Source organism: Nesoenas mayeri, assembly GCF_963082525.1.
Source record: "Nesoenas mayeri genome assembly, chromosome: 6".
In the NCBI taxonomy this organism is placed as follows: domain Eukaryota; kingdom Metazoa; phylum Chordata; class Aves; order Columbiformes; family Columbidae; genus Nesoenas; species Nesoenas mayeri.
Genome location: NC_137545.1, coordinates 33,988,784 through 34,015,617, shown reverse-complemented (window position 1 = coordinate 34,015,617; position 26,834 = coordinate 33,988,784). Strand labels below are relative to the sequence as shown.

At 45.4% G+C, this 26,834-nt stretch overlaps 1 protein-coding gene across 1 annotated transcript in view; it reads left to right on the top strand.

The window, feature by feature from the left end:
• The window catches only part of LOC308041973 (uncharacterized protein), a gene marked incomplete at both ends in the record, with an annotated part of 47,803 nt that extends 21,187 nt beyond the window's left edge, over positions 1-26,616 (top strand). Inside the window, 19 exons of the mRNA XM_080346970.1 lie at positions 147-465; positions 1,018-1,070; positions 1,716-2,024; positions 2,436-2,750; positions 3,828-4,154; positions 5,088-5,396; positions 7,006-7,305; positions 7,832-8,158; positions 9,632-10,999; positions 13,279-13,398; positions 14,980-15,074; positions 16,313-16,371; positions 16,834-16,994; positions 18,732-18,866; positions 23,360-23,402; positions 23,514-23,551; positions 24,094-24,181; positions 25,641-25,815; positions 26,467-26,616. Coding sequence (XP_080203096.1) covers positions 147-465; positions 1,018-1,070; positions 1,716-2,024; positions 2,436-2,750; positions 3,828-4,154; positions 5,088-5,396; positions 7,006-7,305; positions 7,832-8,158; positions 9,632-10,999; positions 13,279-13,398; positions 14,980-15,074; positions 16,313-16,371; positions 16,834-16,994; positions 18,732-18,866; positions 23,360-23,402; positions 23,514-23,551; positions 24,094-24,181; positions 25,641-25,815; positions 26,467-26,616 — 4,691 coding nt within the window. The remainder of the gene's footprint in view (positions 1-146; positions 466-1,017; positions 1,071-1,715; positions 2,025-2,435; positions 2,751-3,827; positions 4,155-5,087; positions 5,397-7,005; positions 7,306-7,831; positions 8,159-9,631; positions 11,000-13,278; positions 13,399-14,979; positions 15,075-16,312; positions 16,372-16,833; positions 16,995-18,731; positions 18,867-23,359; positions 23,403-23,513; positions 23,552-24,093; positions 24,182-25,640; positions 25,816-26,466) is intronic.
• Between the last annotated feature and the right edge of the window lie 218 nt (positions 26,617-26,834).

Below are 26,834 nucleotides of genomic sequence, written 5' to 3'. Positions count from 1 at the left end.
ATTAGGAATTACTCAGTGCAGCTCCCAAAACCAAAGTTACTGTACGCAGAGTACAGGCAAGGGGACTACAGGCTGAGGGGGAGGATGCTGGGTGGGCAGCTCAGCCCATCTCATGCTCTCATTCACTTTCTCCCATTGCCTTGCAGGCACCGGTGGCCCTTCTCGACCGGAGAGAGGATGGACAGGCACGGAGCCACCGGACAACCCAACCACGGGCACCACAGTCCCTTCCTCCAGCCCTTCGGGCAGCAGTAGAGGGACACTGCGGCCCATCCCCAGCACCCCCCTCCCTGGCTCTCCAGGACAGCCCCAGTCATCCCCCCAAGCTTCCAGTACCCAGACCGGTGCAAAGCACATGGTGCTACACCCCAGGGATGTTACGGGGGACCCCACAAGCTCTTTGCTCACAGCATCGCCTGCCACAGACAACACTTTCAGAGGTGAGCTTTGCTGGCTCATGGATTTGTTTTAGGGCTTTAAAAAGTTTTTATATAGCTTTTACTCTCTTGAAAGAAAACAAGGAAGATGCTGTGTTTTGTACACTCTCTGTGTTTGTTACAAATATGCATGGTTAGCTGAAATGCCCTGCTGAAAGCAGCATAAAGCAATGGGAAAAATAATTTTTCAAAAAAAACCCCTCAATATTTTCCATTAAAAAAAAAAAAAAATAAAAGGTTAAAATATTTGGACCTTATGACCATGTTTCTACAGAGTGTGAAACCCTCACTCATGGCCACGCCGGGTGGGTTTGCTCTCAGCTACACAGGGTGAGATATCTGCGCTTCAGTAACCTGTATGGGACAACAAACCTGAGATCCTTGGGCTCCATGTCTTCCCCTCACTTGTTTTGCAAGCAGCTATTTCTGAAGCTCTCAAAACCAGAGACTTTGCCCCACTCCACATGAACTTATTTAAAACCTCTAGGTTGCTGAGTCCTTATCCAGTGCCCAGGGCTTTGCAGGAGCAAACACATCTCCAGAGTTCTCACATTGACATGTGACATTCCCTTTGCCACAGCTGCTGGGAGCAGCAGTGGGGCTGCAGAAAACCTGAGCTTCGGTATCCGAAGGGCAAGATCCAGCTCCACAGCTCAGCCCCCGGCATCAGCGTCCTCCTCAATGGCCCCAGCGTGGAGACGTTTCCCTGGGCTCTCCACAGAGCACCAACTTGGCCGTTCTCGCTCAGCCGAGGAAAGCACTGGCACAGATGAGCTCGGTTAGTCTATAATACGTTGTTTTACCCTATTCTGTGCTTCCTTAAGCATTTTTCCCCATGTCCCATTAAGCCCTGGGGTGTGTAGTGAGCTGTAGGCTCATATGGGAACGTGGCCATGCTGAAGTTTCTCCCTTTTGCTGTTTGATGCTGTGTTCAAGCTCCAAAAAATTACTAAGAGAGCCTTGGCTGAATTCCACTAGTCTTAGAGCAAGGTGGGATTTAAAGGCAAGTCCCTTCAGTCCTTGTCCCTTGGGGTTTCCTCCGGCCGAGCCGCCCCAGCTCTCACAAAGCTGTGCTGTCCTGGCAGCGAGCCCCGGGTTCTGTGCAAGATCTTCCTGCAGCAAGAGGATTCAAGCCTTTCCAAAAGAGCACTTTGTCCAGATTGAAAACTTCCTATGCTTAATATCCGTATGTGCGCTGTAAGCATCTGGGAAGAAAATGGTTCCATCTGTTTATAATTTCATATGTAAAAATTCAGGGTTTTTTTTGTTGTGCCGTAGCCATTGGAAGCAGCTACCACCCGTCCAGCATCCTGGCCACGGAGAGAGGAGTTTCGGATTTCCCCGCCACCAGCACCTCTGTTTCCACAACAGCCACCAAGGGTGGAGGGAGGACGTTAAGGTCTCTGCCAGCCAGCACCAAACTGGCCGGTTCAGCAGAGATTTCCACTGCTGGTATCGAAATCACCAGCAATTCTGACCAGACCTCGTCCCCTGGAGTGTCTTTGGGAGCCCATGGTGGTGGTGGCAGAGGTGCCACAGACCTGTTGCTCACGGACTCGCCGTCTGCTTCGGAAAGCGCTTCCATGAGTGAGTTTTGATAGCTAGCTGTATAACTCAGAACATTATTTAAAAACTCTTTTTATAAACAAAATACATCCTTTTTATTTTAAAGAAAGGAGGAATAATATTGTATTTGGCAGATTCTGTACATTTAAAAACATTTCATAGAAATGAAAGTATGGATAAATATTATTCTTGTTGGAAGAGAAGGATAGATTTTCCTTGAAAACTTTCAGTTGAATTTTGCAAGCAATAACTTGAGGATTGCCTATATAGAGACTATTTTTTTCCCTGTCTTAATGATTTCCCAGTATTAAATATTTCCGTATTGAATATTCATGTATACATTGTCTAAATCTACTGATAGGGGATTGAAACCTACCCAGCTGTTTTCATTTATGTGTATGCAGTTCTACATTTCTGTTCTCCTTTGTTTAGCCTCTAGCAGCAATTATGAACCCAAGAGCATCTCAGCTGCAGAAGAGGTGACACTGAACTCAGATCCCCACGGTGCTGACGTACCCAGCGTGGCAATGGGGGTTCCAGGATCCCCTGCAAACAACAGCACAGCTGTGGTGACAAGAGGCTCTGCCACCAGCACCAACCCCACCAGCTCTTTTGGGGAGACCTTCTCCTCCTTGGGGACCAGAACGCACCGTCATACCAGCTCACGGGAAGCCACCGACCTCCCAGCACCTCCTGAGAAGCCTTTGCTGACAAGCTCCCTCTCTGCCTCTGAAAGTACTTTCAAAGGTAAATTTGTTAGTCTGAAAGTTGGCTGCTTTGTGGCTGGATGGGATTTTGCATCCCCATGCTGTTTTTCTTCAGATATGGCCATCAGTCGCTATTGGCTACGTGGATGTTTTTGTTACTGGCTGAATGGGGCTGGCAGCGGGGCTGGGGGGAAGGGTGGGAGCGGATCTCAGCTTTTGGGTGAAAAAGTGAAAAAACATCCATGTCCTCATTGCCGATGAAACTCCTGTGATGGGAAAAGCAGCCATTGCTTAGAAATATGTGCAGGCGCTTTTTCCCTGTCGTAGACACTTTTGCTGGGGATTTGCAGCCGTCACCTGGCGCTGCCTCTGCTGTGCAGGTGATGTTTTGAGAGCCCCCACAGCCATAACAGTGCTTACTTGCCCTGTGCCCTTGCAGTGGTCCCTGCTATGTTATTTTGCCCCATAGTTCACCATTAATTCACAATTAAGCCCATCACTTTGCAAGCCACAGTGCAGCTCCTGCTCCCGGTGAGCTGTTTAATATCGGCATCCCCAGCTCGGGAGAGCCCTGGGGCAGCATGTCTCCTAAACTTGGGGAAAATCAGGCTGGGTCCAGCACCAGGTTGGGGTGCTGGGGTGTTTCTGGGCATCTTCTGACAGAGACTGTGTCTGACCCCGCATGGCCCTGTGTGCCCAGTGCTGCAGGGAGCAAGGTCTCATGGCTGTGCCATCAGCCTGGCACTGACATGGCAGCTTGACTTTCTGCACCATCACTAGAAAACCTAAACTGGGCGTTTTTTAGCTCATCATCTAGATTTGCTTTGAAGCTAAAGGTATATACTATTGATTTAAACAGGCTCAAAGGCACTTTTAATGCATATATCCGGTATAGTGCACAGCCTGCAGTTATAAAACTTGTTGAGATTTTCATGGCTTTTTGTAAGCCACATGTGCCTGAATGTAAAGAATTCACATCTTCCCAGAGCAGCGCCTTTCCCAGACTGAGAATTTGATCTATTCAATGTCTCAGCAAGCAGTGTACAAACATAGACTGTGCGAACAATCCCTCAAATGTATATATGCATAAATCAAACCTGGTTTTATTGTATCTTAGGTGTCAGAAGCAGCCACCGCCCAGTTAACAGCTCAATGACAGAGAAAAACCCCCTTGCTTCCTCTCCCACCAGCACTTTCATTTCAGCCATGGCCACCGGCAGTGGTGGGAGGCCCCCGAGGTCTCCCACGGGCAGCAGCCCATGGGCAGCAGAAGTCTCCACATCCAGTAGTGGTACATACAGGACCTTGGGCACAGTCCAGTCCTTATCCATGTCTTCTATGGGAGAGACCTACGGAGGTCACGAGGCCAGAGACACCACAGATTTCACTGAGCGGGTGGCAGACCCTTCGCTAACACATTCTCCTTCAGAAGGTCCTTCCACAGGTGAGCTCAAGTTAAAAGTGAAAAACCATTTCTCTTGCAAGTAAAAGGAGGACAGTTATTGTATCTTACACTTGCCTGACTCCTTTTTGCTGTCAAAAGATGAGACTGCTGCACAGAGTATATTGTTTGGAAGGATGCAGTGTGATTTTTTGTGTCTGAAATATTTCAGCTCTTGCTTGACCAAAAATTGTGGTTTGGGATTTTTACAGAAAGGGCACATGTGTGGAAAGTTTCATTATGCCAAGAAAAATAATTAACTTTCAAATAATGATTCTTTTTTAACTATCGCCAGTTACTATCTCCATTTTATAAGCAAGAAAACTTGGCACGCAAGGATTAGCTCATGTCCCTGCAGTCCCAGGGACCAAACTTGAGCTCCTGCCCTCTGTCCTGCCCCTTGGACCATGCTGCTTCCCAGGAACTGAACCAGCTCAACAAATTTAAGGCAACTTTGAATGTGATCTCTGAGGTCCTTTATGCTGCTGTTTGGTCCTAGACCCTGCTGCGGCACTGAAGGAGTCTGATCCTCCAACCCCATTCTTCAGACTTCTTTACTAAAATGTGCACACTGCTCAGCGTTTTGCCTTATCTGAACTGATTTTCAGGCTTTTCTGGGCTGTTACGGTACTTGTTTGTTCTAGCAGCATGGAGTGCATTCAGACACACAATGGTGAAATCAAGTGCACAGTATCTGTAGTTCAACGGTTTTTATGTAACAGCACTTTTCTCAGTATCAAACCACATTTTTTAGGAGACAAATGTCTGTCTGTAAGGAGGTTTCATGTCTTTGGAAATTTTGTATTTACTCTGGATTGACATCTCATATTTTCTACTTGTGCGTGTACTTGCTGCTTCTGGGTGCCACTGAAAGAAAGCTTGTCTGTTTATTTCACATATGTAAAACTGTAAATTTTTTTCTTTATCACATCTTAGCTACTGGAAGAAGCCATGTGTTGTTCAGCATCCCATCAAGAGAGAGAAGAACTGATTTCCCTATCACCAGCACCTCAGTTTCCACAACAGTCACCAAGGGTGGAGGGAGGACGTTAAGGTCGCTGCCAGCCAACACCAGACTGGCCCAAACAACAGAGATTTACACCACTAGTACTGGAACCACCAGGTCTCCGGACAATACCCACTCCTCCTTAGGAGCCCGGGGTGGTAGTAGCAGAGATGCCACCGTGTCATCCATGGACTCATTGCTCATGGGTTCACCAACTGCTTCAGAAAGTGCTTCTCCAGGTGAGCTCTGACCTGTGGAACTTCTTCCCGTAGACTGCAAACATCTGCTCTGTGTGGAGTGAGGGCACATCAGAAGATGCTGGATGATGGCATCAGGCATTATGGAGGAAAATTTCATGCATTACCTGTTTTTCGCCTTTGGTCACCAGAAAAAAAACAGCCTTACTGCATGAGTAGTCTGTAGTACTGCACAGTAGTAGTGTGACCCCAACATTTGGAAAAGTGGAGGAGGGGTAATTGGCACAAGTTACTCCTGAGGTGATTCTGATTAGACACAAGAGGGAAATTTTTCATTATGAGAACAATCAGCCACTGGAATAATTTCCTCAGGTGGATTCCCCAGTATTGGACACTTTAAAAATTCAACTGGACAAGGCACCGGGCTATCTTGTCTAGATGGTGCTTTTGCCAAGAAAAATTGGCCCAGATGATCCTTGAGGTCCCTTCAAACCTAGTATTCTATGATTCTGTCATTTGGTGTGTTTTGTGTGGTTGTGCAGTGGTGGTGTGGGCACTGCAGAGGTGGTGTGGGCACTGCAGAGGTGATGTGGACCCTGTGCTGCTCATGACTGGACTGTAGCTCTGGGAGCAGTGCCCAAGGGAAGCAAACCCAACAGTGCTGCCACAGCTTGTTCTTAGTGCCTTCTTCAGGGTGTCCTCCTGTGAGCAGCACTTCCTTGCACAGGAAAGGATTGTGTCTTCACAATTTCCTCCAGGTTTAGATCTTCTACCATGTTATATCTGTGCTGTCAGCCCAACGGTGGTGATGGAAGAGGGCGTGCCTACCTGTTTATGGCATAGTGTGTATAAATCCATTTGCCTTTGTCCTTTCCCAGCAGAAGGCACCTCAGGAGGACGCCTGCCCAATGCTTCTCTCACCAGTACGCCCAGGTTGGTGATGACCACCAGCAGTGAGGAGAGGACCGTGATGCCTGTGTCAGACACCCGTGCAGCATCCAGTGCAGCAGGGAGCTCTGCTCCTGCTTCAGCCCACACCATGTCATTGGACGTGGTCCTTCTGCCATCCTCATCAGCAGCAGAGCCCGGCAGGCAGAGTGACGTTTCACAAAGCAGTGCTGGACTTGGTGAGCTCACCACAGAACCACTGCCTGTGTTTCCTACCAACAGTTCCATGCCTTCGCCTTCACCAAGTGCTTCAGGTGGGTCTTGTGGTTTACCAGTTTGCCACAGAGGCATCAGTAGAACTTTAGCCCTTCCTTAAACCCCAGGTATCATGTGTTTCTGCCTCCACTCTGCTTTCAGGGTCCCACTAGAGCTGGTTTAAAACTTGCTGGTCCTCCTAAGGGAATTTTCTGCGTGATGTCCAAGACCAGGTCCTACCTCCCTGCCACCATTCTCTTTCAGACATGCCATGCATCCCAATCCATTTTATTTTTCTGGTGTAAATGGGGAAAGTACAGATAACCTGGGAACCTCACTTAGCAAATAAGTGATGTTGGTCACCAAGTGCCACCTCTGCCGTGGGAATTTAAACATTCAGATTTTAGTCACTGTAGAGGCCTCAAAGGTATTGTTAATATATAAAATATATGAATTTTTATATATTTATATAAATGTATGTATGTGTATCTCTGCTTTGCAATTCCAGAGAGAGGAAAAAGAGTTTCTCGTGCTCCTACTCAGACCATGTACACCTCGACTGCACTCTCCAGTCATGAGGAGGGGACATCTCAGGCTGCTGCTCACCATGGCACATGGAGCACAGTGGCAGCAAGCCCCACGTCTTATGTGGACATGGCTGGGGAGCCCCGCACCAGCCCCCTGCCATCCTCCACGGCATGGCCTGGAGCAGGACACGTCTCGTCTGGCCGTGCGGGGTACCCGGAGATGGAGGTCACCCCTTCATCCAGGGTCTCCACCTACTTCTCAGCTGCTGGTGAACCTTCTAGTGAGTTTTTCTGAACTTCAGGATGGCATTTGAATTAGGAAAAAACCCACTCCCTCTCCCTCTTTTGTGGGGTTGATATGACCACATGTTAGAGCAGCTGTCAGTGTCATGGACAGGATTTATAAGTGGTGGTGATTCTGCTCTTTGGTGTTGTATGTCTGCAGCTGTTGGTGCTTAACAAAAAAAGTCTCAGGAATGAGACATGTGTCTTCTTGCTGTGGGAGACATCTGCTACCTGCTTGGGTTGGAGTAATAATTATAAATAACACAAATACGCTATTATGACTCTAATGGTACTGCTTGTCATACTGCATTTGGAGAGTCCTATTTCCATGGAGTAGGCTTTGTGTGTTAAATCCATATTTAAGGTGATAGATATGTGATGTCTTCTTAACCTGTACTTAATCTGTGTTTATCTGTGCAATTTTACTAATCTGCCTTTCCAAACAGAATTACTGTAGAACTCACAAGTGCTCTCTGCTCTGAGATGATAAAATCAAATGCCTGCTTTTTGATGCTATTCCAGCTGTGGGCAGCAGCCATCGCTCCCTACGCAGCTCGAGTGCTGAGGGAAGGACGTCCAGCCCCATCACTGACCCTGTGTACAGTTCATCCGCGTCTGCTAGTGGGAGAGAGAGGACACTGCACCCGGTGACAGATGGCACGCTGGCTGGTGGCATGGAGACCTCTGTATTCTATGCTGAGACCTCCAGCTCTCCAGGGCCAGCTGAGCCGGCATCAGTGGAGCACAGTGGGATGGCCAACACCTCGGCTAGCAGCGTGGGCTTTGCGACAGAGACGCTCTTCACACATTCTTCCAAGATACCCACTTCTTTCCAAAATGATCTCACAAGTAAGTTAGTGTCTCCGAGTGTATACTTTTTTTGGGGAAGTTCATATTGTCCTGAATTTATCTGTGTTGTATACAAAGTTCTGGGAGCCCTCAGGCACAAGAAGGACGTGGACATGTTAGAAATGGTCCAGAGGAGGTCACAAAAATGATCAGAGGGCTGGAACACTTCTTTTGTGAGGACAGGATGAGAGAGTTGGGGTTGTCCAGCCTGGAGAAGAGAAGGCACTGTGGAGACATTATTGTGGTCTTTCAGTATTTAAAAGGGGCCTGTAAGTAAGATGGTGACCTGTTGTGATAGGACAAGGGGTAATGGTTTTAAACTAGAGGAGGAGAGATTCAGACTAGACATGAAGAAGAATTTTTTGCAGTGAGGATGGTTAAATACTGGCCCGGGTTGCCCAGAGAGGTGATCAATGTCCCATCACTGGAGACATTCAAGGCCAGGCTGGATGGGGCTCTGAGCAATCTGATCTGGGTGAAGATGTTCCTGCTAATTGCAGGGGTTTGGACTAGATGACCTTAGAAGGTCCCTTCAAACCCAAACTATTCTATGATTCTGTGATTAGTACATGTAATGCCACCTACAGTGCACTCAGTGGGATGTTTTCATCAAAGGACTCAAAGCCAGACCCCACCTGGTTGGCAAATCATTCTAGAAGTGAAACTATGAACCCAAGCAGGGAAACTCTCATGTTTTGATGGCCACATAATTTTTTTTGCAGCCTAACTGGTTTCTGTTGGATAATGTTTTCAGAAGTGTTTCATGATGACCTAAGTCAATCGCAGAATTAAACCACATTTTCAATACACTATTTTTTGTTTTTAGACATTGCTGAACTTCACTGTACATTCTGAAATTCATATTATAAGACTGACTGCACCTTTTATGGTGAATAATGTGATTTTTTTTGCAGAATGATGTGGTACTCCTTTAGGATTTCCTGACTGCAAAGCTTTCAATCAATGAGTTCATGATAAGCTGCAAATTAACATAATGTGATAATTTCATCCTGCAGAGGCATGAAGTTTGCTGTGTCTAAAAACAAAGTGACTGAAGTAGATGGATGTTCTTTATTTGGGGATAGAGGATAGGAGGGAGATGATGTGAATTTTATGAATTATGAGTGATAAAGAGAACAGATGGGTTTTTCTGCTTAGCTTGCTACAAAATATCACAGAATGCTAAGTGCTCAGTCCTGTTAGAAAATCAACACTGGAAGAATAGTATTTTAGAAACCTACAGGATTCATGGGAGCTTTGTGTCTGTCTGAGTTCACCATTTTAGAATGAGCTAAGAAGTGCAGAAGGCTCCTAATTCAATAGCCAGGCTTGCATGGTGCTCTAAATTGTTAGAAGAGCATGGACCAGTTCACAGACAGAACATTTAACGTATTTAGCAAGTGATTTTAATATGACATCAAAATGCTTTCCTATTACTCTGTCTTTCTAATACGTTTTGTCCTTTTACTCCAGGCTTTTCAAGTAGCCATCAGCCAGTTGGTAGCATTGATGCTGAGAAAAGGACCTCAGTTTCTCATACGGATGGCACATACATTTCAACCACATACACCAGAGGAGGAGAAAGGACCCTCCTGTCTATCTCAAATAGCAGCACCTCTGCTGACTCCTCGGAAAGTTCCACCTTTTTTTCTGAAATTTCGAACCCTTCTGATTCATTGAAGTCTTCTGTGGCCCAGGACAGGAGGAGGAACGTATCGAGCGATGGCAGTTTTGTTGAGCCATCTACAGAGCCATTGCTGGTACACTCTTCCAAACAGTTGACTTCTGCTTCTGCAGGCAGTGTACAAAATACAACTCTTTTCAACACTGACTCTGAGTTGTTGACCACTGATAGATCATCTCTATCTTCATCAGAATTTCCAGCCTCTTCCTCAGTGTCATCACTGCATCACTCACTGTCATCAACACCACCCCCAACTTATTTGTTTACATCATCAGAGTCATCTGAGCCACTCTTGTCCTCTGTGATGGCATCCTCACCCCCTCTGCAGGCTTTGTCGTCCTCCTTGCCTACTTCCTCGTCACTTTCCCCATCTTATTCATTAGCATCTTTATTGCCTCTGTTTTCATCATCATCATCTGTCTCACAGCCCAGCGATAGTGATCAAGCAAGCACCTCTGTGGCTACAACTGTGGTCAGGCGGGTGCCCTCCACGGCTGCTGTGGCCAGGAGCTCACCTAGAGGGACCAACAAGCACAGTGTTACACACCAGCCCCAAAACAACACCACCTTCACCTCCACCAGGTCTCCTCCTCTCCCCACGTCGCCCATGGAACAGCTTGGTGGTCATATCGTGTCTGCGTCCACTCCCATGACAGTAACAGAGACTGCCTCACTGAGAGCCACCACCATCCAGGGAGACAGCTTTGCAAAGGCAACATCGCTGCTCACCACAGCTGGAGATGCCCCAGGGACTGGGCTGACAGATGCACCCCTTAGTCCCTCACCAAGTGCGACAAACCACAGCGTCATTGTCCCTGCATTGGCAGTGACCACAGTGAAACCTCCTGTGCTGACAACACCAGCCAGTCACTGGCCAACCCCAGGTGATGCTAGCACCACGAAATCTCACAGAACTCAAATGCCTGCTACCACTAAGCACATGTATACCACTGGTGAAAGCACAGAAGCTGTGGATCCCACCACTGCAAGGCCTGGTAAAGTCACTGAGGAAAACAGCCCTGTTACGAGTCCTTCTGAAACTCCTCCAACCAGCAAGACCACTGTGAGCATTGCAACTACTTTGGCTGCTACCAAACCAACCACTGTTCCTCTGTCAAGTAGCACAACTGGGCTGAGGACATCATCTCCAGCAACAGGTAACATGTCTAATGGCACTCATCAGTGGTGGGGCCAGGAACCAGGGGGCCAGAAACACCTGGGTCCCACTTCAAGGGTTTTTGAAGGGTTATGTATGTATGTATGACAAGTCTGTTGTCAGCAGGGTTTGAGGATAAGAACTCAGTCTCCACGTTGGTATTTTTAAACTAAAAGTTTAGCAATCAAGTTGAACTGCTAGAAAAGACAAACATTTCTGTTAGAAACATTGGGTTGAAATTTGAGAATTTCAAGAAAACAAAGCTGGCTGATCTTCCAGGTAAGCATAGGATGAATTTTATATTTGTCAGTCTCTCAATGATATTGATTAAAAATTCATGAGAAAAGGTGCTTGACCAACACTTGGTATTTGTGTTGGAACTTCTTCTGTTGTTATGACGTAAGGTTGTTTTCTCCGCTCCTTACTAAATAATCTCCTACTGAAGCCTGTTGCTTCTCCTGGTAGGCTATGTATTGCAATCTTGCTGAGTGTGGTGGTACAATAATTTGTTACTGCTCCAGGTTTCTTATCTTCTCAAGTAAAAACACTGACTGAAGTTTTATACAAATGGAAATCGAGTCTGTGTTTGATTTCAGGAGTCTGGCCCACATGCCACTGTGGGATACTGTATGTGCTAGTCGCTTTAATCTCAGTGAAATACTGGCAATAGCATACATTCAATGCAATAATTAAGTATTTAAAGGTTATTTCTCAGGCTGATTTATTTTAATTATAGCTATGGCTTCATGCAAAATAATTCACTGTAAGTGAATGGATTTTTTTAAATCAAAAACTAATGTAATGTATCCTTTTTACCAAGTGATTCACACTTTTCCTGAATTACTCTTTCCTTTAAATACCCAAATTTGCATTTAGCAGAATGAAAAGATCCTTCTACTGCTTGAGATGTAGTGCTTTGTACGTGGGCACTCACTGCCATGAGAGAAGGTGCTGCCTCGCTCCCCACTGAATAAAGTGCAGACTGAAGGACGGCAAAGTGAAAGGCAACATTTTAAAATACACCCCCTCATTTCTGGCTGCTTAGATTAGAGACGCCAGATCTCCTTCTCACTGATGTAGCCATGCCAGGCTAGTTGAGACACAAAGATCATGACAAGCAATGTGTCCTAATGCAGATATTGGCTCGGGACTGTGTGATGCCACGGGGTATATGATGCTGTCAGAAATACACACACACAGCTGTCCCTCACACTTTGGGCTTTAACCGCAAAGCCCAGCCTCCCTGCCTCTGCTGCAGCACTGGGCAGCAGCTGCAGGACAGGTACAAGTGGCATGTAAGCTGTCTTGCTTGTCCTGTAGCTCCTTGTCACCAACAAGTCCACAGTCCTGCCCACGCTCTGCACTTGCATGCATGTGTGATATGCATTTGTGCCTGCGTGAGTCATACACATGGCAAGAGGAGCATTTTTGACCAGGACCTATTTTTCCTTTTTTTCAAAGGGAGGTACTGGATATCTTCTCCAGAACTTGCAGGTTGAGTTATCTTATCACACACACAGAATGGTCGTGGTTGGAAGGGACTTCTAGAGATTGTCTAGTCCAACCCATCTAGCCCTAACCTCTGAAGCATCCAAGACTACCACCATTAATCCCCTGAAACACCATATCTCACAGCTGGTGTCGGCTCGCCAAGCCCTTGTTCACCTAGCGGGTGCATTGTGAGCAGTGGCACAGGCAGATATCGCTGCTGTCACCATCCCCAGCCTGACATGGAGGAGGCTGCAGCCCCAGTGAAGGAGGTGACAGCAGCCAGGACTGCCTCTACCATTACTGGATTATCTCCAGACTGCATCAGTATTCAAGCACTAGCTTTGGATCATGGAAAGAGGCATTGGATGAAAAGGGCAGGACCTTGGTGAGGAGCCCGTGCTCCCATGCCTAGCTCTTGCTGTCAAGGTCCATTCTTCGATCTCTCCATCCATAAGTGTATGGTTGGTTGTCTTTGAAAAGCACCCTGAGATGTGCAGATGAACAGTGCTGTAGGCAAGCTGGGTGTTCATATTAACATGAATCAACACTGCATCCCAAGAGCTTTTGAATGAATATTCAAGAGAAAGCGGTTTGTATTTATTCTTTCAGCTCCAACAGAATAATTAAGAACAGGATAAACAGTAAGTGCAAATGATGCAATGAAGCATCCAATAATGCTCAGGGGGTCACAGAACAGGAGACAGATTCATCATTTTTAGCCCAACCATTGATGATTTTTTGTGATTCTTTAACTATAGCCTTTTTTTTTTTTTTTTTCTACTTTTCTAGATGTGGATAAATGTCTTTCCAACCCTTGTCCTGCACTGGCCACCTGCAACAATACCCGTGGCTCCTATATCTGTCAGTGTCCTCTTGGATATGAGCTGGAAAAAGGAAAGTGCAATCTAGGTAAGAAAACAAAAGTGAAAAACCAGGGGAAAAAAAAGATGGAAACAATTATCTCTAATCTAAAATAAATTAACCTAGGCTCAGACTAGTTCAGGAGCTTAATGTTCCTCCCAACCACGACTTCTAACAAGAACCTCGTAGTGTTTATACAAGTGCATTGTCTAACACCTGTCATGTTGGGGTGCCCTGGGGAGCAGAGGCAGTGATTAAAGGTTTCTTAAAAACACAGCAACAGAATGATGGGCTCAGACTTGTTAGTAAGGATGTGCCCCTTCTGTCCCTAATGTGTTTTACAACCCCCAAAAAGCATTCAGCAGTTTATTGTATCTCTCGGCTCTGCAAACCCTTTAGGAGAAACGCATGGAGCTTCTGCGGGATTGGCCATGTGCAGAAAGTTAAGCAGCCGTGAAAGTCTTTGTAAGATCAAGGTCTCGTTTCATACCTTTAGCATTTTTCTTGCAGCACAGTTATTAGTTGGGACTCAGATTTTGACCCCGTCCTTTCAATTAGAGGACTCTCAATCTCAAGGACTTACAATGTCCCATTGTAAAGGGGAATTTGTTTTCTTAGAATTTCTTCTGACCCTTAATCAGCAAGGATTAGAGGCATGGAAATTTTGCTAAGGAAACATGAGTGAGGCGTCTCTGAAGAGTGTTTTGAAACATTTATTCAAGTTGGAATGTGACAGCTTCTAATTTAGAGAGTTGTTTTGATTATGCCTTGAACTGGGATACAGGCAGATTATGTAAATACTGTGAAGGTGATTCTTATCTTATTTTTACCCAGAGTTGTTACATTAGAGCTGTCCGATATAAAATTTGTGGTGAAGATAGGCTCTGTGGATGGGAAAAAATGGGAGGCTTTATAACGTTGTCTGCAACCATATTTGTTTTTCTGGTGGAACATAAAACTGGAGCTCTGAGTTCTAATTTCCACCAAGTATCCCATGACACTTAATCCAAGATTTAGGGATATTATCTCTCTAAGTCTGGACAATTTGGATGATTGCATTCTGCTGCCATGAATCAAGTATGAATCTAAGCACGGAAAAATGCATCTTTTGGACCTCTTTTCAAATGTCATTGCTCATTCTGTCCAACAATTTGAAAAATGAAACTGTCCTTTCTACAGTGTTTTATTTTGACTTGCTGATTTGCTTTCTTTCCATGGGTGGGAGGGGAAAGAGATTTAACACCTTTACCCCAAATTATTTCAAATAACTTGGATACCTGAAACTGTTATGCTAATAAACTTACCCAACTCTTTCTGTGTTCAGAGATCCTTTTAAATCAGTTTGTGTTTCCATTAGAAACGTATGAATGCTGCAGTGAAACACTGGCTGTTCAGCAGCGTTGAGCTCTGGAATTTGACTGGGGCTGTGGGAACATCACAGAAACCCTTGGGAAAAATCCCATGGGGTCTTTGCTTTATTGGGGCAGGGACTCTCAGGGGCAAGTTTTCTGTCCGCTGTGTGAAGGGGATTTCCATGCAGGCAGCCTCTCATGTAAGGCAGATGAAACAGCAGCTACACATGCCACGGGGGCATGTCTTGTAACTAACTTGTCTTATTCTCCTTTCCAGTAAGAATGTTTATCGGCCAGGTCCCCCTGAAACTTAATATTACGCATGGGAAGTATGCGGAGCTCCTCCATGTCGAAGGTGAAATCCTGGCGATGGTGAGTGTCATTCTGGGGATTTTGGCATTGCTGATGGGCAGGTCCCCTTTGCTCCTCCTATGGTTGTTATGGGAAGCCACAAGGCTCTATAGTGTGGATTTAACCTTTTTAATTGTTAAACTATCGTGGTCCAGTGTAAGTAAGACTGGTGAGATGTACATTTTTAAATCCTGGCATACCTCTCTCCCCTGCCCTGCCCAGGCTGTCAAGCCGACAGGTGTGAGATCTATCTCCTGTGGGGCTTAAGACAGCACGTCTGCCCAGAAAATCCTAGAGCTCTTTTGTGAAGAGGTGAGGCTGGGGTCACACTTCTGTAGCCTCCATCCTTTAGGCTGCACTGTCTTTTCCAGACCTTGAAAGGGCATTAGTGCTTCTCCAAGCTCAAACATTAAAACAGTAACTCTGGGCTTCATTGTTCATCAGTAAATCTGATGGTTTTGGCCTGCTGGGACATGTGTTGGACTGCAGCTGGTGCCATCCTACTTGTAGCCAAACCCTGTGGGATGAAGTGGAGCAGCAGCAGTGCCCAGCCAAGTGTATCTTCCTCTTGGTGGAGTTTTCCAGCCACGCTGTCATAGACACATGGCACTTGATCAGTTCAAAGGAAGTGCTGGGTCACCTTATGACTTCCCCATACTCAGTGCCATCGGTTGATCCAAAAATATCCCTGGGATGGGGATAGGTACATCTCTGATGCTTTATTTTGCCAGATCATTGCATGCATGAGTTCATCCTGTTAGCAGTTCTGGGGCTGGCTGCAGTTCGTTCCAACTCTTTTTGGAGTAGGTGATTTGGAGATGCCACCAAAGGAGACAGGGTATCCGGGGTGAATTGTCTCTGTGCTGCCTGTATGGCTTGTGCTGGGGAGAGAGCACAAACAACTGCATGGATCTGGGGAGAGAGAAGCTCCTTAGAAGATGCACAATCTCTGAGGATGCTGCTTTGAGCTCGGCCACATGCAGAGCTCTCTCCCTGCTGGCTTCTGGTCTTCATTCTTCTCCAAGGGTGTGTGATGGTGACTTCAACTGTCCCTTGCTGACAACAGGATGGCACATCTTTCTTACTGAGCAGATGAACTGCTGAGATGCTCAGAGCTCCCTCAGCCTCGTCAGGCAGCTCTGGTGAATGCAGGGGATGGTGTTGGTGACCTGGAAGGGCTGGCCTGAGCTGCATCCCACTGGGCTGCCTCCCTCCATCGTCCTCCAGGGCACTAACAGCTGCTCTCTCCTTCCTTGCAGCTCGATGCAGCACTGTCAGGCTTGCCAGGCTACCACCGCTCCACGGTTAAGGTGACCAGGTAAGGTGAAGGCTACCAGGGCAAGAGTGAGAAACTCAAGCATTTGGGTTCTTCAACTTGAGATCCACATTCCTCATTTTGAGTCTGTGCTGGGCATGATGCAATCTGGCCCAGTGGTCATGCAGGATGGGGATATGCCTGACCACTCTGCCCAACTCACCCTGTACCCTCCTCCTGGCCTGAGCAGCCTTGACATGGGCTTGTGAGCTGCTATTGGAAGGATTCATGGCTGGTTTCAAAGTGACCCACCAGTACCCCTTCCAGCCCCAAATTTTCCTCTCTGTCTGTAAGTTTGTCCTGTTTTTAAGGTCTTTTACAGTGCACAGCTATTTCAGTATGTGTGCAGTATAGTGTCTGAGTGAAGTATCACTTGTGTTAATAAGAGTCCTATGTATAACATGCTAATGATGACATCAGACTGACCTGTGATACTCAGGGCTGTTTTGTTTTGTTTTCTGTTAGGGAGGCAAATTTTGTGCATGTTTCAGTGCAATCCACGTTCTCTTTAGCATCCAACGTGACTTTCTACGATGTTGTCAGCAGTGTGAAAAGCTACATTCGAGCTTGCAAATCCCCCACTGAAGCCTGCCAGTTCATCTCCAGCCTGAAACCACTCCACAGAGGTAAATGGCATCTGGAGGGACTGTGATGGGAAGGGAAAAGGCTGTTTTATTTGGCTTTTTTATAACAGGGAGAAAGAGAAAGATTTTTGGCATTTAGAAAAACCCCTCTGAATCTTTTTAATCTTATTTGAATGGGAGTCATCTTAAGAGCCCCGCAGTACAAAAGGGATGCAGATATCGAGCCTTATCTTTGCCACATGTGTGAGAAATCTGCCTCTCTGTGAAAACACAGTACGGCACAGGATTAGAGGCATTGTAGGGCAGCCTTTCATCTCTGGGATGTGACACTGGGCCTTGCCCAGATCAAAAAAACGTAAGTATTATTCTGCCTGTGCAGCCGGGAGCTGGGGAAACAGTGTGAAAGCCAAGAGACAAAACCCCCCAGTCAAGTCGATTAGAGCTGCTGGAGGCTTTGCGGGGAGCTCTGCTCTTCTGCCTGCCAGATTTCAGTGCTGCAGGCTGTAAAAATAGTTCACAATTAAGAGCTTTCTATTTCTGTACCGAATCCTCTACCTGCTGAAGGGCAACGTGGGTACGGAGCAGAGAGACCTGGAGAAGCACACCAGTGTTGTGCAGGACCTTCTCCAGCTGGGCCCCGTCAGTGCTGGTGGCCCAGTGTCCTCCACCTCCTGGTCCTCACTTTCTGAGGGAGCAATAGTGGAGATTTAGCCAGGAGAGGTACCAGTGGGATGCAGGCAGTGAGCATCCTTGGAAGATGGGCCTCTGCAAGGAGCTCTGCAACTTTGGGGTTTGAGGCTTCGGGGTTTGGCTTTGAGGATGAAGGGTGGCAGCATTTAGCTTGGGTCTAGTGGGAAACCCCTCAGATCGTTTTGGTGAAGTAAACATGAAGATGAGAAATTTAGCATGTGCTTTTGTTTTAACGTGCTGTGTTTTAAAGCCACACTCCACCACGGATTGAATTAAATTATTTTGGTAGACCCATTCAGATTCTGTCTAGTTGTTGCTTCTGGTAAAGTCTGCTTCTAGCATGAAATAACCAGCATAAGAAACAAATTATTTTCTTGTGTAAGTACTTAAAATAAAAGATGTTAGATTAAAACAAAAAAGATGTATCTAACAGGGAGTGGTTTATAAAAGGTGAGTGCCAAATGAGTGACATGTTTTCAGAAAAATTCTGTTTCTCATGAATATTTTTTCGTTTGTTCATTCTGTTTAGTCTGACCTCCTAGTAAAAAATGTAAATTTGGTGACATGATTTCCATAATTTACTCACAGTTTTGCTGAATGCTCTTTGTAACAAATCTGTCTTTCTAAAGTAAAACACCGCTTCGAAGTAATGTAAATGAAAGGACAAATTCTTTGTTTGAAAAATGAAAAAATCCAGTGCTTAATATTAAAATGGAAAAAAATTGTTTTAGGCTGAGCAAAATGTTTTGCTCGATGTGAACTTAAAAATTGATTTGTTGAACTGTCTTGGGGAGTGAATGTCTTTCAGCTTGAGCCAAACCAAATTTTTCTTTTCCATTTCTCCTTCTGCCTCCAAGCTGAAACATTTATTATTCGCCTCCTCTATTTGCCTGTACAAACGATGGTAGATATGCAAGAAATTGTGACATAATGTCATGCTGACTGGCTCCTAATGTAACAAATATTATTAAAAAAAAAGAGAGAGATTAAAGCAGCACATGAGCTGAATGTGATGCCTGGGGAAAGCAAATGTGCATAACGGTGTGTTCAGGGAGAACTGCACTGATGTTGGCCGCCTCTTCCTGGCAGTTGGCAGCTTGTGCAGGCAGAAAGACCCTGAGTGCGACAAGGAGACATCCGAATGCACCGACTTTGATGGGGTTGCCCTCTGCCAGTGCAAAAGTGGGTACTTCAAATACAACAAGATGGACCACTCCTGCAGAGGTATTGCTCTTTTTATGGTGTGTGTTTTGCCTGAATTTTGCTTAATTTTTTTTTGTTCCAGTGGAAATGAGTATGTCTGCACATGCAAGAAGCTCAATATTATGAATAAATATTAGCAGCTCAGGTTTCTTTCATTTAGTTAGGGGACTTTTCAGCAGACACTGGAGATACAGTCTCTCTCTAGGAATAATATTATCTCTTTCTGGAGCACGCTGTGAGTCACAGTGATCAAGGAGAGGGTGAAAGGGGCCCAACTGCTTTGGGCTCCAGTTCAGTGGCACGGAGCAGAGATGACGTGTGGCTTTGCCTGTTTTGATTGTGTCTGAACTCTCAGCGAACTTAGGAGAGGTGCTTGAAGCTCACAAGCTTGTATTAATACATCATCGATATTTTTAAAAGAAGTATCTGAAAATGATTATTAATTCATTTTTCAGCTGGGTTCCTAATAGAAATTTTAAGCTTAAGGCTTATGTTATTTTTTAGCTACTCCTTATATCATGAAATTTGGTTTTGTTACATTTTAAACAAGGTCTTTATCTATGTGCCGGTGGTCAAAATGACTTCTGTAGGATCAGGGTGTACATTCCCTAGTTCCAGCAGTTGTTGTAGGATTTCTTAAGAAACGCAGTTTTCTAATGACATATCTGTCAGAATTGCAACAGTGGTTATATATTGCTTCTGACAGTGTCTGCTAATTTGCTGTTGAAGTAGGAGGAGATGCTTTGTTGATTCTAAATATCATCAGAGAGCGACAAAGATGTGCCTGGAAATAACTCATGTTCTGCAGGCTCTGGGTTGGACATCTCAGAGATGGGCATCTCTGGGTCTTGTGTCATGGTCCTGCCTCTCATCTGCTCTATGGCTCCAGGCTAAACCTTTCTCCTTTGTGTTTTCCTTCTCTCCCTTCATCTTATATGTTGGGGGAAGGATTTCCATGAGGAATTTCTATGAGTATCTCCACTGACCCTTGAGAGGCAGAGAGGGGCTATGTAGCTGAGCTGAAATCCCAGAGGCTTTTGCCTAATTCTTGTTCCACCATTGACAATGGGGATGCAGGGCGAGTTCCTCCCTTTTTCTTGTCCATGCCCCTTGCCAAGCAGTGTTGTGAAGATAAATACCTGCAAGACTGTGAGGAACTCAGATGAGATGGTTGCAGAAGGCTAAGAGATCTATCTTTGTGTAAATGTGGTTACTCCCTGCTTATGGGTCTTGTTTGCTCTGCAGAATGTAAAAAACCCTGCCTGCACACAGTGAGGCCTCAATTCCACCTTCAGCTTTCTGCTTGGAGTAGGAAACAGTTTATTGACCAGCTTGAGAGTATCCGAGGGATAGATTTGTTGTGGGATTTAGGCTGCAGTGCAATGGTATGAGGGTAGCACCGACTGAGGGTAGCATGGTGCCACACTTGGGCAAAATACCAGATTTTCAGCATCACTTTGTTCCCATCTGGGTAAGCCAGGTGGTTGAGATTTTTAGAGGCTTTTTCAAAAGCCGAGGTATGGCCCTTGTTTGACATCTAGGGCTATTTTCTGATAAATATAGCATACAATATACTAGCCTCTTAGAAAATATCTGTCCTCTTAGTGACTAAACAGGAACTGAGGTCTCCTGAGTATCCGACCCTCATTGTGGGTCATGAAAATGTGGCGTGGTAACTCCAATTATAGTATTTGCAAAGAGGGAAACTGCTATTGTGCTGCCCTGTCCGGTCTCCCCCGTGGGAAGGTGAGTGCGGCTGGGAGAGCTTTTGGGGCAGGGGGGATCCACTGCAGATTTCATTATTGCCTCGCTTTGGTAGAAAATTTGTTCCATAATGTTTTCAGTCTCCTTTGTGAGTGAAAGGAGCAACCCATCCAGTCCTATTTTGTCAGTGGCTCTTTGTTATGAATGAGCCAGGCAAGCATCCTTTGGGATTTACTGCTCTTGCCCTGGCTGTTGTTGGAATGAGGCTCTTAACTCTTGTCCGGTTATCTCTGGTCTCTCCCTTGACTTCAAAGAAACCATCTTAGAGAAAGAGAAATAAATGCAGTACAAAAAGCATCATGAAGAGCTGCAACAGGGGACCTATGTAAAGAGCCTCACCATCCCCAGCTCTGGGAGAAAAAATTGAGCAAAGAGGTGGTGAAGGAGTAGTGAGGCTATATAGGGCAGAGAAAGGGGTGCAAGACCAGCTGCAATGGAAATCAGCTTCCCCATCATCACTGGTGCCAATTGCTATAGCATGTTTGTGCCCAGAGTTGCAATATTCACAATTTGAATGCATTGCCCATCTGCACCCACACACCCCACAGGCAAAATGGCATGTTTAGTGACAAGGTGCTTAGTAAAATAAAATACAGGCAAATGATGTTTCAGGATGACCACAGGCAAGGCTGGGCATCCAAGAGCAGAGTGCCAAGCACACTGTGGGTCATGTCTCCTGGATCACAGGGGCTTGGGCAGAGCTGTGAAGGGAGCTTGGAGGGTAAAGAAGAGGTCTGGCTTGTAAGGCTAATATGGTCCCTGGGTGCATTTATGGGGCATGGGCAGGCAGAAGAGGAAAACTTCTGTTATCCTTGGGCTGGTGACATCTTTTTCTGAGAATGAGAAGTCAAAAGGGCCAAAGAGAACCTGTGAACATTCAGAGAAAAGCTGCATAACCAGGGAGACTCAAAGATCTCAGTGCCCTTGGCTATATTAAAGGAAGATGATGTGATGGTGAGGAGGAGAAATGTGATCATATAACCTTTCCCAGCATAGCAAGAAGATATCCAAAGTCTGGAATTTGACACTGGGTTAATTCAGACCAGAAAGAAGGTGAATGTTTTTAGTGGCTGGAGAAATTAAGTTTATGAGCATCTGACCCAGGGTTGTGGTTGATTGTCTGTCACTGAAAATATTAAAATCAATCTTGGCTAGTTCTCTAAAATGTAGCTTCAGTTCAACTATTTGATTTGAGACTGGAATTAAATTTAGAGAAGTTCTATGACCTGTATTATAAGGGGGAGGTCACAGTCATATTGCTCCCTGCTGGCATCAATATCACTTGTTATTGGTGCTGGAAGAGCCATAAACTTCTGAATCCAGCCAGACTACTAGTGCTCCCTCTTGGTTTACTATATGATATTGCCAGCCCGTCCTTGCAGACAAAGTTACGTCTGTCTGTCTTTTCTTCCTCCCTCCCCTTCTGTGCTAAGTGCTTCTGAAAATACACAGTCATGAGCCATGCCAGAGGGGAAAAGGCATTTGATGTGCTGGGATCGGTGGAGGAGGAGAGGAGGCACAGGCTTTGCTGCGGCTCGTCTGGGACCTCTGCTGGAAGCCTCCTCTGCTCCCCCAAAATTTCCTCATGCTTGCTGGGGCCAGAGACCACCAGAGCTTTCGGCTGTGGGTTTCCTCTACAGTTAGAGAGCAAGGCAGAGGGAAAAGGACTTAAGGGGAAAAAAATCCATAGGCATGTTTTATTTTTCTTAACAATCTAGTTTTGTCCTCTGTGGAGTGTGTTGCAGGGATTTCCCAGACCCCTGGGTAATGCCTTGCAGACTCTTGAGGGTTCCTGCACATGCCGGCCCTGGCTTGTCCCTCTGCCTAAAGTGACTCAGTCCGTGTCACTCCTGCCCAGGTCTCTGAGCTGTCTCAGGTGATCACGCTCGCTGCCTCTGCAAAAGGCAGGGGGTCTGCAGGAGCTCTGGTGAGAGTATTGCTGAGAAAAGTGGTGATCTTATCAGTAGTCTGAAGCTTACAATTGTATGTTCAATGTATCATCACCTTTGCTGTTCATCACAATTTTCTCAGCTAATTCAGGTGATGAGATTGCTGTCCTTTGAGCACAGCAGTTATTTGGAAGCAATAGTTTCAGGGTTTTACCCACATTTTGTACATAGCAGTTTTTCTGCATTGTGTAGCCTAGTAAAAAAAATAAATTTATCTTCTATAGTAAAATATGATATTTTAAAAGTTGATTTAGCTCCAAATTTGAAACAAATATTTAAAAAGGTAACATTTTTCATGAGGCAAAGCATAACATACCACTTTGGGTTAACCGTGACTGTTTGCATAACATTTTGTTGCAGCACTAACATTTGAAAGCAACGAATAACATGTATCCAATTCTAAAGTAGCACTGTTAAAATGAGATTTCAAAATAAACACTTGGAGACACTCGCAGGTGTTTTACACTGCTATTTAGTGGGAAGCAAGACAAGTGGGCAGTGAGTTTCCATTTGGGCAAAAAAATCGTTCTGCTGGGAATCACATTACCAGCTGCTTACCCTCTGCCAGGAAGCCCTGAAATGATCCTGTCAAAGCCAGCAGGAGGTGAATTTAAGTGCATGGTGTTTTGCCTAAACCAGAGGCGATATTGCATCACACCAGAGTGCATTGTGTTCCTGCTGTGCCGGCTTGTTGGTCCCCGAGGTGGTTTGTGGTGAGGCTGGGGTGGGAAGCAGCGAAGGGAAATGCTGCCCGGCACCACTGCGCGGTGCTCACGGACCTTCTCTCTCCTCTGCTTTTAGCCTGTGAAGATGGATATAAGCTGGAAAACGACACCTGTGTGAGGTATGGTGACCGTTGTGTCCTTCTTCTACCCCATCGTCCTTCTTAATGTTGCTGTGATGACCTATCAGCACAACTGAGCCACTGAAACTCCCTCTTGTTTTCTGTTACCAGCTGCCCCTTTGGTTTAGGTGGATTCAACTGTGGAAACCGTAAGTACTGAGTTTTGTTTCTTTTGAATTCCACAGTGTCAGAAATGGGAAATTTGAAACAAGTAATTGCAAATTACTGTGCCTAAAATGCAGTAGTTACATGCTACTCTTGTCAGTGTGGGGTTTTTTTTCTTAATTTCTATTGAAAATTACTTTGTTGACCTCCTTTGACAAAGTTACTTCATATTATCTCCTAAGGATAGGCAATCTTCTTTCTCTGCATACTCTGTCATGATAGCCCATATAGAGGGCACTCTTGAAGCAAAATATTTGGAGTGGAATCCATAAAATATTGTTCGAATTATTCTGATCTATTGGTGAAGGGAATCCATCCCTGAGGGAAACAAGAGCTTGTTCTTCCTTCAGCAGATCACAAACTCCATCCATTTCACTTGAAAATTTAAGGCAGTATTGTTTACAGAGGGAGGGAAGAAGGGAAATAAACAGTTAATCCCTTTGCATGAGGACTGTGGATGTGTTCACATCAGTATTTACAACCACATCGCTGTTTCTAAGTGAGTCTCTGTCTTTCTCCTCTGTAGCGTATCAGCTCATCACTGTGGTGATCGCGGCTGCAGGAGGGGGACTTCTGCTTATCATGGGCATAGCACTGATTGTCACCTGCTGCCGGTAGGTACTGCCACCAGTCCTGGCTTGTGTGGCATCTTTTCACTGGGTTACACCACACTTAGTGCTCCACATGTGAACCCTGAAGGACCAAAACATAGGTGAAAGCATGGGATAGCTAAGCGGGTAGGTTAATCAGAGATTCTAAAGTACTATGTTGTACTTTCGTTTCGGGCATATAGTTTTTTTTCCAGCAACCAGCCTAAAAAATTGGACTTGGTGTCTCTTAAGGATGCACCTGACAATCATGTCTTCTAAGGATGGAGAGGCAAAGGAGTCCTTCCCTCTCAGAGCTGTAAGGCAGCCAGGGAGCAGCCTCTGAAACTGCAGGCTAAGTAGAAAGGAGAAGTTTAGGCAACAGGAGGGGTTACTGGCCATTGCTGAAGTGATGTTTGAGTGTATTTAAGGCTATTTTCATTTTCCTTTATGGACAAGTCCTGCATGTGCTCTCTGTGTGTTTCTCCCTCTCAGATGAGGACACACACATGTACACATGTAGTTCCCATACCAGCATGTAGTTTCAGACTAGAGGCAAGAAATGCTGCTGAGAAAGCTCTAATTTATGATTTATAAATCCTGAAAAGGGATGCCTTGTGGTAACACCCTCTGCCCTGGGTTCCAATCCCAAATCTAGGATTCCAAAGCTCTCTGACTAAAGTCAGCAGCTGGATTTATCAGTAATGTAGATGTGGTTGTGGTTGGGTCGGCACAGTGGTGTGCACTTCTTCCCATGTGTCTTGAACCAGGGGCATGCCAGCAAGCCCCAGACAGGACATGTGATGGCAACTATACCTCCAGTCTCCAGAGTGCAGATCTCTGCAGGGCAAGGCTGACTCCTGGCTTTTGGCAGGTTATGTGACATCCTGGAAGGTACTTTGCTTTGAAGTGGAAGTGTTGCCAAAGTCCGCCCATACGACTCACTAGTCATGTAGGGGCATTTGGCCTCATTCAGACAGGCAGCTTGCAGGTCTTCCTTCTTAGGAATTAACATAGTGCCCAAAAGTGCTATAATTATGTACTTAGAGACTTGAATAACATGGGGCCTCCCATACATTTTTCTTTCTTCCTAGATTTCCATTACTTTTGCATTGACTCGTGAACACATGCACCTTTAAAAAGCAACAGGCTTAAGTTGGAACAGGAGAGGTTCAAAGTGAATGTAGGGAAAAACTCGTACACCAAGAGGACAGTAAGGCAGTGGAACATGTTGCTCAGAGATGTTATGCCATCTCCATCCTTGGAGATTTCAAATCCCACCAGATAATGCGCTGGGTAGCATGATCTGTCCTCATATCTGATTTTGCCTTGGAGCACAAGATTGGACTATGGCCCTTTTGTAGTGATTTTGTTCCCAGTCAAGGTTCATAACATGAAATAAATCTCCTGAAATCAAATCAGAAATGCATACAAGATTGCAGGATATGCTGTATGTTTTAACTTTCCTTCATTCTTCTATAAACAGGAAGAATAAAAACGACATAAGTAAACTCATTTTCAAGAGTGGAGATTTCCAGATGTCACCATATGCTGAATATCCGAAGAACCCACGGGCACAGGAATGGGGCAGAGAGACCATCGAGATGCAGGAGAACGGAAGCACCAAGAACCTGTTGCAGATGACAGATGTGTATTATTCGGTATCTATCTATAGCTTAGCTATTAACCTTTTGTGCCTGCTACAGCAAAGACACATTACTGCTTAAAAGGATTGTACAGTCCTGGTCTTAAACATGAAAGTTCCTCAACTGAGTGTCCCCAGAAGATTTACTTAAGAAAAGGAAAGAGAAAAGAAGGTCAGATCACTTTGTATTTGACATATAATTCAAGTGGCTGTGTTGGGAGAGTAGGTAACTATGGTTAATGGGGAGAGAAGTGCTCCCAAGTAATACTCAAAGCAGGACACTAACTCTGATTTTCTAGAAGAGTTTCCTTTAAGTATGGCTCTGTGACGACATCATTTTCATGAGAGTTGTTTCTATTCCTGAGCTCATCAGCACAATTCTCTTGGATTAAAAATTAACTGTGCACTTATACTGCACCTGGTGGAGTCAGTTAGGTGAACTTCAAGTCTGCTAACTGGCAAGATGTCGAAACTAGATTGCATCAGAACAATCAGAATAATCCCTTCAGGCAATGCATAACTCCTTCTGGGTTATGGACATCATTAGTGATCATGTTGTTCCTTCTAGCTACTGAAATAACTGCTGGGAAAGGTGGTAAGACTGTCCCTGAAGGGGGATTTGAGTGTGAGAATAAGAGCCTTTTTTTTTTGTTTTTTGCTAATACAGCCAACTGGACTGAGAAATCCTGAACTGGAAAGAAATGGACTTTATCCTCCCTACACTGGTTTGCCTGGATCTCGACATTCATGCATCTACCCTGGACAATACAATCCATCCTTCATTAGTGATGAAACCAGAAGAAGAGACTATTTTTAGTGGGGAGTGGAGAGGGAGCAGAAGATCGACACAATTTTGTGGCCCTTGATCCCCAGGTACAATCTGTCTCCTGGGTGGTTTGGCCCACATCAATCTGACTCTTCCCATTTAACAGGAAGGACTTTGAACTCCACGCCGAGCGTTGCTGTCCCGAGGAACAGTTACACTTGCTGAGCAGCAGGAAGAAGGAGGAGGGAATGACTCAAGATGCACATCAC